The 11,996-nt window shown below is 37.0% G+C and overlaps 1 protein-coding gene across 8 annotated transcripts in view; it reads left to right on the top strand.

Annotated features, from left to right (window-relative positions):
- Nucleotides 1-11,996, top strand: part of Dennd4a (DENN domain containing 4A) — a 148,976-nt gene that overhangs the window by 25,017 nt on the left and 111,963 nt on the right. For 6 of the 8 annotated variants that reach the window (XM_029565003.1, XM_029565001.1, XM_029565002.1 and 3 more), the window contains 3 exons: nt 5,453-5,528; nt 6,931-7,054; nt 9,966-10,297. In XM_029565003.1, coding sequence (XP_029420863.1) covers nt 9,987-10,297 — 311 coding nt within the window. In that variant the 5' untranslated portion in view covers nt 5,453-5,528; nt 6,931-7,054; nt 9,966-9,986. The remainder of the gene's footprint in view (nt 1-5,452; nt 5,529-6,930; nt 7,055-9,965; nt 10,298-11,996) is intronic. The other 2 variants (XM_029564999.1, XM_029565000.1) reach the window with 2 other exon arrangements.

Genomic DNA, 11,996 nt, shown 5'->3' with positions numbered 1-11,996 from the left:
ATATATATATGTAATACACACACACGCATGCACACACACACACACACACACACACACACACAGGTATAAGCCAGGTGTGGTGGTGCACACCTTTAGTCCCAGCACTTGGGATGCAGAGGCAGGCAGATCTCTGTGAGTTCAAGGCCAGCCTGGTCTACAGAGTGTGTTCCAGGCCAGTTGGGGCTACAGGGAGACCCTGTCTCAAAAAGACGCCCCCCCCAAAAAAGGTATACAATTCTGAGTCATTGTGTATATATTATTTGAGAGAAACAAATTCCCACTGTTGGTAATAGTTCATTGTACATCCTAGCTAACAAATGCATGTGCTAACTCAAAGAGGAAGTAAGAAGTTTGAGATGAGGAGGTGGTATGCATGTGGGAAATGAAGTAAAAGAAGGTGGTGCAAGACAGGAACCAGATTTCCTTTCTACCCTGGACTGGTGAGCACAGAATGTTTCCATTTCACATACAATGCTGGATAGGAAGACACTTTCAGTGCAAATTCATAGCTGACCGTGGTTATCTTAAAAGACTATGTGTAGCATTAAAAATTCCCTAAATTTCTTTTCCTCATCCCACTAGAGACATTTCTCACCTCTCTACTTTCAGTTTTTGTTCTCTTATTTACAGTTTAAGTTTTTGGGTGGTGTTGTATATCTAACTCAGGGTCTTGTCCATGTTTGGTAAGTGCTTACTACTGAGCTACATTTCAAGCTCTTTACTTTTACTCTTTTATACCACTTCCCTCCTAATCTTTTTAATTCTTTTAAAAAATTACTACATTTAAAAAATTGTGTGTGTATGTATGTATAATCATACATGTGCCATGGCACTCAGTGGAGGTCAGAGGACAACTTGTGGGAGTCAGTACTCTGCTTCCATTGTGTGGGTCCTGGGAATGGAACTCAAATTGTCAGGCTTAGCAGCAGATGCATTTACTTGCTGAGCCATCTCACTGGCCCTCATCTTTTAGAATTCTTTTTCTTGTCGTATCTTTTTATTCAGATTCTTTATTTTTCAATTTATTCTTTGGTCTTGTTTTGTTGTTTATTCTTTTTCTTCTCTTTCAACCAGTTTCATTTATCCCACTTTTATATATTACATCCTGTATTTTGCCCCTCAAAGCCCAGGTTCACTAATGAACACACTAGTCTCCTCAAGGATTTTATTTTCTCTCATTCTTGAATATGAAATATGATACAGTATAACCCCAAATTAAAAGCTATGAAAATCATAAATTGACTTATTTGGTCATAGGCAAGCTGTTATACTGTAATTATAAAAAATTTTAATATAAAAAGAATAATTGAAACAAAATTTCCACAGACCCTCCTCACCCAAAAATCTGGCAGTTCAGTGATGTCTTCACATTGCTTCCTTTCCTGTTGTGTTGGCCTCACCCATTTAATAAATGTTTACACACCTGCCATGTGTTGGTAACTGCTATGCATGTGAGAGAATGGAGAACACGGAAGCCATAGAAGCCTTTGACTTGTCTGTAGTCTATATGGAGACCGCTATCTGTATACTAACACTCAATTAGTTCCAGTCCAATCCTGTTCTGTGGTGAATATATCCATATTCCCAAGACAGTGCTAGCTATGTCAGCTCTAACCTAATTTCAAGATGTGGGACAGAATTGCTCTTGAATAAAATGTGACTTCTTAGGTTCTCACTCATCTAGGAGTACATGCACATACATGCCTGTGTATTTATGTATATAGAATCATGTTCAAGAGTAATGGTCTATGAGTAGCTGTGGCTGGCAATACTTTCCATGTCATGTATATCCTTTGTGCTTTGGTTTGTTTCTACATCCTTTTCATAAGGAAGTGTTGCTTTAGGAAACATCTGTTCCTTTCATGGGCTGTGTGTAGTTTCTGGTAAAAAGAATACCATTCTGTAGAAAGTAGGAACTAATGGGTGGGGAATCTGGAGGGAAATGTGTACTAATGACAGGGCAGCACACGCTCCTTATGTGGAAAGTACATTGTGCCTAGACTGTAGTAATATTACATGACACAGGTATATTAAATCTGCATAGAACTCAGTACACATACACAACTGAGTACAAGTAAAACAGAGGTAATAAGACAAGTTGCTACCAATGTGTGTCCCATTTGTGACATTGTATTATGGTTGTGTGAGAAGTGCCAGTAGGAGGCACTCAGTAAAGGAATTCTAGGTCTCTCCCTTTTCAACTGAATGTGCCTCTGCAGTTATCTCACAAGTAAAAATTTCAAGTCTGTGGTGAAAGATAATGACTTAACACATGTGACTGCCAGAAGCACATTCATGTATTACACTGTAGAGCATGACTGTCCATTTACAGTCATCGACGTGCTAGTAAATCAGTTGAACTAGTTGCCTATTTGTCTTTTTCTTGTGCATGTGTGGAAAGTAAAGCAGTGACTGTGACATGTTGTCCCCATTAGCAGAATGCCTTTGCAAACACTTCTGTGTTAAACAGAAAAACACTTCATTCTAATAATGGCCCAATTTTTTTCATGCAATTTATGGAGTCAAAATAAAGTTTTGGAAAGTCCATTCTGACAGTGGAAATATTTGATGTTGTGAATGTGATTCTAGATTAATTTTAAAAATTCAACATTGAAGAAAATGGTATTGGTTGAATAAATAATAATGCAAATATTTAGTGAAACACAAAGTCAAGGTTGAATCAATGTTCCTACTATATTGAGGAATTTGTAGTGGCAGAAAATATATTTGGGAAGCTGGTGAGATTTTCTCAGCAAGTAACAGACCTTGTTGCCAAAACTCACAACCTGTATTTGATCTTTGGATCTATGGTGGAGAGAACTGACTCCTACAATTTGCCCTCTAGCCTCCACACATGTGCCATGGCATGTGCATGCCCATACACACACAAACACAAAACTAAGCATCAAAAATTTTCTAAAGAAAATGTATTTGAGAGGCTAGGAAGATGGCTCAGCAGTTAAGTGCACTGACTGTTCTTGCAGAAGACCCAGGTTTGAATCCCAGCACCCACATGGCAGCTAATTGCTGTCCATAACTCCAGTTCCAGGGGATCCAACAGCCTCTTCTGTCCTCTGTGGGCATTGCATGACACGGGTGCACTTAACCTACATACAGGCAATACATGCATATACATAAATTAGGAAAAAATGAAATTTTTTTTGTATTTGATATTGGTTTTAGCTCATTCATCATTCATAATGCAATATAATCAAGTGTAATATCCTGTCAAGGCTATTCCAGGTATTTTTCTGAATTTACAAGTATTTCCATATATGTATAGTACTTTAACGAGAAATTATGATAATCTAATGTTGAATTAAAAAATGTTTCATGAGGTGAGTAATTCTGTTCTTTTTAGTACCTATCAGCAATAAAATTTGGAAATATTTGAACAATACATATACCATTCCATATTTGCTGCCTGAAATTATTCTGTCAGCCTGAAGTGGAGTGATGCCCTAGTTTTAAAAACATGTATCTTTGTCTTGACTACTTTTACCAGCCCAAAAAGTAACAAAAATGTCAGGCATGGTAGCACAAACCTGTAATGCCAGCTCTTGGGAGGCAGAGGTAGAGGGATTGCAAATTTGAGGCCAATTATAAATAGCAGAAATAGTCTTAAATATAGTATATATAGCAGAAGTAGTCTTAAATATAGTATATGTAGCAGAAATTCGTCTTTAAAAAAATAAGAGGCTGGAGAAATGGCTAAGTGGTTAAGAGCACTTGCTGATCTTGCAAAGGACCAGGGTTCAGTTCCCAGAACCCACTGACAGCTCACAACTGTCTATAACTCCAGTTCCAGAGAATCAGTTGCCCTCTTCTGGACTGTATGAACACCATACATACAGGCAAAACACTTATACATATAAAATTAAAATAAATAAAAATCTTTTAAAATATATTTAAAAAAACAAGAAAAACCCAATGGTAACATCATCCTTGGTTCCTCTTATTCTTTTCACCCTCCCTTTTTAGACATAATATCAAAATTTTGACTGAGACATTATATAAGTCCTTTATCCCATTCTCTCCTACTTGCCACAGACACTAAAATCGGGACCAAGTCATGGAAATCCAGTTCCTATCTGTTCCTGCTACTATTTATCTGTCATTAGATGTTCCAGACTGGCTAAAGCTGCGGTTTCTTCCTTTTGATGGGCATGTGATTTTGCACCTTAACTTGTTTTCCTGCAAAATCTTTGGCCTAGTGAAACCCCTTTTTTTCTTATTCTTTTCAGGTTAAGTAATAAGAATTTGTAATTTGAAATAAAAAATTGAAAATCCCTGGGATGGTAGTTATGTCCTCTAACCTTAAGGAAGGGACTAACAGTGTAGGAAATCACACTGTCTGGTCCAGTACAAGGAAGGAGGGAAGTCGTACCTTCTAAAAAGGTTGTAGGTCTTCAGTCTTTCTTAATCCAAGAGGACTCAAGAGGATGTGTGCAGAGAGACTGTCACATGATACTAAGGTCAGTGTGGGGTGTCCTAGACTCCCTAGCTAGTTCAAAACTCCTTTTATGTGTGGTTTGCAGTATTATAAAATGACAGTCCACTGGCACAATAATCAGTGTAACTATACTCCAAGATTTCCATCATTGACACCAGCTTTTCATTACTCATAACTACAACTTACTAACCATTCAATTTAAATAAAATATAGCGACATATTGAATCTCAAAATACAACATGGCTCATTACCTTGTCCACAAGGCTTTGGGTTTTTTCTTTGTTTTTCTTCAGGGCTGGGAATTGAACCCAGGGTTTTACATAAGCTAGGTAAATGCTCTACCATTGAGTAGCACCCCTAGCCCAACTTTGGTTCTTTTATGAGATCCCTACTCTACTGTATCTGTTGTTAAGGATTGATGTGCTGATTCTATTTAAATAGTTTTAAAAATGTATAATAAGGGAAAGTATTTTGGGCATTGAACTAATTTGAAATACTGTGTATGGAATTTTTGGGGTCTTTTTTTTTTTTTTTTTTTGAGACAGGGTTTCCTTATAGCCCCAACTGGCTTAGAGCTTGCTATGGAGACCAGGCTGGCCTTGATCTCACAGAGATCCACCTGCCTCTGGAGTGCTGGAATTAAAGGCATGCACCACCAAGCCCAGCTGAATCCACTTTTGAATTGCCTTAAATACCTATTTTTTCCTTCTGAGTGAGATATTATACATAACTGCCCTAGGACTCGGCACTTATGAATTGTCCTCCACTCCTTGCTTTTGTGTACGTCCGCTTTGCGCCATTTGTTTCTTACTTTCTTTCTTACTCTCCCAGATCTGTTTTTTTTTTTTCAAATACACACACACATATTTGATTGAAATGTTTTTGGAAGAGCTGGTATTCGTTTTAAAGTATTAATAGAACTTTTAAGTATTTATAGATCTGTTAGGAAAAAATATTTATTATTCATTTAAGCTCAATTCTTAATACTTTTCAATATAGCATTTCTCAAAACCTGAGGCCTGAAGAATTTACATGTCAAAAGCTGGTATTTTCAGACAGAAACCTTCAGTAATGTGTAAGTAGTTTTATTTTTCATTGTGCTTTGTTTCAGTTAGGTTTTTTTTCTGTGTTAAAACAGTGAAACTTTAATATTTCAGAACTCTTAAGAATTTGGAATGTATTTGCCATCTAATAGCTATAAGTAACAAGTGACACAAAATAGATTATTGGAAGATGTTTTAAAATGTCCCTTGGAAGGGGGCATAGTGGCATAGCCTGAAATCCCAGCACTCAGAAAGATGAAGCAAGAGGACTGTGAGTTCAAGTCCAGCAGAACTTGAACTTTCTTATAGTTTGAGTCAACCAGAAGACAGTGTTGAACTGGTCCATTGTAATACTATTTTCATATGTAAGTCTGAGTGTGTGATTATTGATCTGATTCACTCTGGAAATTTCAATAGTAGTTGATACTTCCTTTTATTTTTTCTTTTTTTGAGACAAGGTCTCCCTATAGCTCCAGCTAATTCACTATGTAGACCAGGCTGGCCTCAAACTCACAGAGATCCCCCTACCTCTGCCTCCCAAGTGCTGGGGTTAAAGGCATATGCCACCACACCGGGTGATACTTCTTTTTAAGATAAGCTCTCACTTTATAGCCCAGGCTGATCTCAAACTTCATCCTCCCTTATGTTGGGATCATAAGTGTGTATCACTGTAACTGGTCCTAGTAGCTGTTCATTTTATAAAAAATTTAATGTGGGGACTGGAGAGATGGCTCAGCAGTTAAGAACACTGGCTGTTCTTGCAGAAGACCCGGGTTTGAATCCCAGTACCCACATGGCAGCTAACAACTGTCCATAACTCCAGTTCCAGGGGATCCGACAGCCTCTTTTGTCCTCCACGAGCATTGCACAGCATAGGTGCACTTACCTATATGCAGGCAATACATGCATACACATAAAATAAAAATAATAGATAAAATATTTAGAAAATAAAATAAAAAGTTTAATGTTCAGGCAGGGTGTGGTGGTGCACACCTTTAATCCCAGAACTTGGGAGGCAGAGGCAGGCGAATCTCTGTGAGTTCGAAGCCAGTCTGGTCTACGTAGAGTTCCAGGACTTCTGGGGCTACAGGGAGACCCTGTCTCAAAAAGACAAAAAAAGGAGAAAAAGTTTAATGTTCAGAATTTTTTTTAATTTTATATGTATGAGTGTATTGCCTGCACATATGTAAGTGCACTCGTGTCATGCAAGGCCCATGGAGGTCAGAAGAGGGCTTCTGATCCCCTGGAACTGGAGTTACAGACAGTTGTTAGCCACCATGTGGGTGCTAGGTCCTCTGCAAGAACAGCTGATGCTCTTAGCCGCTGAGCCATCTCTCCAGCCCCTAATGTTCAGAATATTTTTTGTGTGTTTTTTAATATTTTTTAAATGTTTACTCTGATTTTCACTCTTCACTGGCTTTTTGTTGTCTTTAGCGGTAGTCTGGGTAGCAAATGTGTAACTACTTGGACCCAATGGAGTGAAGTAAGAAATAACCATCTGGATTTGCCAGAGATTGAAAAGCAGAAAACAAACCAGTCTCTGTTAGTTATTGAATGGGTAAGATCCTACTTTAATATCTTTCCATTTTAGTTCTCTTGTACTGTTTATGAATAGAGAGCACATCCTTTTTTCTAGTTTCAAAGAAATTCAGTCACTTTTAAGTAAAATATTAGGGCTAAGGGTGTAGCTTAGTGGTAGAGTACTTGCCTTGTTATATGCAAGGTGCTGGTTTCTACCCCCAGCACTATGGGATAAAAGTGTGATAGCAAATAGTAGGCTCCTCAGTTTTACTAAGGTGCAGATATATCTTCTGAAAGTATTCTCTGATGCTATAAATCATTTTTAAATAAGTGAAGAGGAATACTAGCCAAGCAGGTATATAAGAATTTGTAACATAATTTACTAATTCTTTGAGAATTTCATATATGTATTTTGATCATATTCAGCCTCCACTCCTCTCCCAGGTAATGTAAAATTTTAAGTTTCCTATAAACATTTTATATTTTTTTATTAAAAAATTTGTGTGTGTGTGTGTGTGTGTATTTTTCTGGGCACATACGTACCATGGCATGCATGTGGCGATCAGAAGACAGCTTGCGGGAGTCAGTTTTCTCCTTCCACTGTGTGGATCCCAGGAGTTGAACTCAGGTCATCAGGCTTGGCAGCAGGTGCCTTTACTTTCTGAGCCATCCTGACAGCCCTTAAACATTTTATCTTTTGAATAAATTCCTTAAGTTGTCTACAGCATTTTGAACAAAGAAGAATTATAAAATAATCATTGGTTAATAATGTAGTATTGTCACTTCAACTTAATAATGTTGATTCAGAGCTTTATATTATTGTGATTATTTACAGAATCTCTGTACATTTTACTTCTGTAAATGCATGTTTTTGTGATCCCCAGTTTCTAAAAATTAATGTAAAGAAATTTACTTTCTGAGGTTAAAGGCTCATGGTAGATCACTTGCCTGGCTTGTAAAAGTCCCTAAGTTCAGTCCCTATCAACCATTTTAAAAAAGCAATTAAAAAAAAGAGGTATTATATGTATATGCTTTTTTGGTTTTTGTTTTGTTTTGTTTTAATTTCTTTTCATTTTTTCCTTTGTTTTTTTGTTTTTTTCTAATATATGTAATATATATATACATATACAGATATATATATGAGTTCATGCCTCTGTTGGGGGGGCACGCATGTGCTTGTGGAGGCTAGTGGTCAATATCTGGTGTCTTCCTCCATTGCTCTCTAACTTATTTTTTGATAGGATCTCTCACTGTACTTGAAACTCACTGATTAGACTGGCTGGCCAGTAAGCTTAGGGGATTCACTGGAATTCCCTGTCTTCATCACCTTTCCAAAGCTTTTACATGTGTTTCTGGGATCCACACTTAGGTCCTTATACTTACATGGCAGACATTTTACTGACAGAGCCATCTCCTTGGCCAGTGTAGAAGTTTTTACTCTGCTGCATGACACAGAATCCCTCTGGTACTCTGTAAGGAAAGGTTATTTACTTTGAACCAGCATTTTCTAAAGCATATTGTAGAGGCTTTCTAGTTGTTGATTAGTAAAACAGGGTTCATTGCTCAGATGCACTTGAGAAATACTGTGGTTAAGCAAACAACTGCTGAACTTTATATGCTTATCTCCCCATACATATAAAATCAATGATATAACCATCTGTGTACCCCATATGACATATATATGATAAGAGGTTTATAGCAGACATATATCTAGTTTATTTTTCCTTGGAGTCCTTTTTTGTTTGTATTTATTATAACCAAGTCTAATGTGAAGCAACATTCTCAGATATTGTTTCAGACTGAACTTTTCCCTGTAACAGTGGTTGTGAGTGATGATAATACTAGACGTCTATTCACCCACTTACAGGAGAAAATAAGAGTTAAGTGGCAGTAGACAAATGAAGTAGATTATACTCTTAAAGATTTAGAAGATACACCCATACATTTTTCTTTGAATTTGTACTCTCTTATTTATTTGAATTCTTGTTTGTTGTGTCAGCTGAGACTCATTCATGATGAATTTTTCCTTGTGTGTTTCTGTGGTTTAGAATAGGGGCTTATTTTCAGCTGGGCTTTGTCTGTGGAAACCCAGATTGAGAGTGTAACCTTAAGAGCTATTTTGCATTTGCTTCCCCAGGAACACCACTAGCCTGAGAATACTTTTATTATAAATTTCTCAGCTGGAGCTTCCTGAAATCATGAAAATGGCTTCAGTTCATGCTCCAGATTCTAAGTACAAGGCCAGATCATATTGAACCAGACTTTATTATTTTTCTTTGCCAATGAATGGATGAATGGGTGTGTTTGTTTTTTCTTTTTCTTTGCCTAGAAGGAGTTCTTTTTTTTTTTTTTTTTTTTTTTTTTTTTTTTTTTTTTTTTTTGCAGTGTGAGGGGTTGGACCTATGACCTCATACAAGGTGTTCTCCCACAGAGCTACTCCTAAGACCAGTGAATGAGTTCTTAAATCCATTTTTTAACTAAGAGTCTAGTCAATTGGAGCTTTTGGCTTTATGTAGATGTCTCAGTTACAGTTCCTTTTCTGATATGATTCTGAGGCCTTGTTCTTATCCCTGTAATGCCTTGATTATTGAAGAGATCAGCAATTTTCCAACTCAATATTAGCTTACAGATTATATTCTGACTTTAATATTTTGATGCTCTTGGACTTTACATTATATTTTTAAAGTTCATCTATACATTTAAAAGGCTATTTTTGTTGTTATTGTTGTCTACCTCAGTGATCTAGGTTTCATGTTGCCAAAATTGGAAATTCATGCATTAATTCTATAATAAAAATGTTGAAGATAGTCTCAGTCTTTTTTTAAAAGGCATGCTTTTCATTTACACAGGTACAATATATAATACTAGTGTGAAGCAGAGGTAGCACGCTATAGATTTTTACTTTTACTTGGCTAATTATGGAATAATGTCTTTTATTTTCCATTTAGATGTAACCTTTGTAATGGAAGATGATTGAAGACAAGGGGCCTCGTGTTGCTGACTACTTTGTTGTAGCAGGATTAACTGACATTTCAAAGCCTCTTGAAGAAGAAATTCACTTCAATGATGCTTGTCATAAAGTAGCTAAACCAAAAGAACCCATCACAGATGTTTCAGTTATCATCAAGTCCCTTGGAGAGGAAGTACCACGGGATTATATGTGTATCGATGTAACCCCAACTGGATTGTCAGCAGATCTCAATAATGGAAGTCTTGTGGGGCCGCAGATTTACCTTTGCTATAGAAGAGGAAGAGATAAACCTCCACTTACAGATCTAGGGCAAGTATTTCTCTTATGAATTGTTGTTATTAATCCAAATGATATACCTGGTAGATATCAAAATTAACTGTTCATTAATGGAGGTATCTACATAACTTTAGAAACATAGATTTATCTGGGTATAATAATCTTTGTATGGAATTACTGGGTATAGTAGTGCCCGTAATCCCAGCACTTGGGAGGCTGAGGCAGGAATCTTGTAAACTGGAGGCCATACTGGTCTACATAGTGAGAACCTGCTTTGTTCCTTCCCAACTTCCAAAAAAGGAAAGAAAAAAAAATGGAGACATTTATATCCATAATTCTGTATTAACTTTCTACCTCTGCTCTTTGTCCTACAAGTCTTAGCACTCATCTTTCTGTTAAATAAAGAACTTAAATACATTTATTAAAAAACACCAGAAAATTGGTATATTATCCTTTCCAGAAATCTAAAATTGAAAACCAAATTTTTTTTGAGATAAGACTCTGTATTACCCAAACTGGCCTCTTTTTGACTCAAGTAAAGATAGAAGACAACTTGTGGAAGTTAGTTCTTGCCTTCCACAATGTAGATCCCAAGGATCAAACTCAGGTTATCAGGCTTGGAGGCAAGCACCTTTATCCATTGTACTATCTTGCTGGCTATTGACTGACTGACTGACTGACTGACTGACTGACTGACTGACTGACTGATAGTTTTTTGGAGATCAGGTCTCTTTGTAGCCAACAGCTGGCTTGGAACTCACTGTGTAGACCAGGCTAGCCTTGATCTCACAGAGACTTGCCTGCCTCTGCCTCCTATGTGCTGGGATTAAATGTGTGGGTCACCACACCCAGAATCCTTGAAGGGTGCCCAGATATGTGGATTTTATTATTTATTTATTTATTTATTTTTGGTCTTTTTGAGACAAGGTCTCCCTGTGGCCCCAACTGGCCTGGAATTCACTATGTAGATCAGGTTGGCCTTGGACTCACAGAGATCTGCCTGCCTCTGCCTCCCGAGTACTGGAATTAAAATTGTGTGCTGTTGAATTATTTTTTAATATTTTATTTATTATTTTATGCATATGAGTGTATCGCCTGCTTGTATGTAAGTACCCCCATGCTGTGCGATGCCTACAGAGGTCAGAAGAGGTCATTGGAGCCCCTGGAACTGGAGTTACGGACAGTTGTCACCAGCCATGTGAGTGCTGGGATTTGAACCCGGGTCCTCTGGAAGAGTAGTCAGTACTCTTAGCCACTTAAGCCATCTCTCTAGCCCCTTTACATTATTTTTAAAGTTTAAGAAAAATATGGTATTTTCAGCATATTAGAATAATTTAGATGGATGTTTAACCATGTATCAAATAAGGATCTTGGAGAATATTAGAGCCCTACTATATTGAAAGTAGGGACTCTTTTCTGTATCTAACAACTTCATTTCAATTATGTGCCATACAATCTTACCCATTTGAAATATACAGTTCAGTACAGAGTTGTGCAACTATCTTCACATTTTAGAATATTTTTTATCATGCCAGAAAGAAATCCTGTACCCATTAGTGTTTGCTCTCCCATTCCCCTAACCTCCTCACTCCTAATCAACCACAAGTTGTTATCTGTCTCTATAGATTTGCCTATTTGGGACATTTCATGTAAAAGAAATTATGCTATATATGGCTTTATGTGACTGGCCTCTTTCATTTAACATGGCTTTTTTTTTCTTTTTTTTCTTTTT

Source organism: Nannospalax galili, unplaced genomic scaffold, assembly GCF_000622305.1.
Source record: "Nannospalax galili isolate Female #2095 unplaced genomic scaffold, S.galili_v1.0 scaffold54, whole genome shotgun sequence".
In the NCBI taxonomy this organism is placed as follows: domain Eukaryota; kingdom Metazoa; phylum Chordata; class Mammalia; order Rodentia; family Spalacidae; genus Nannospalax; species Nannospalax galili.
This window is presented reverse-complemented; position numbering and strand designations above follow the sequence as displayed.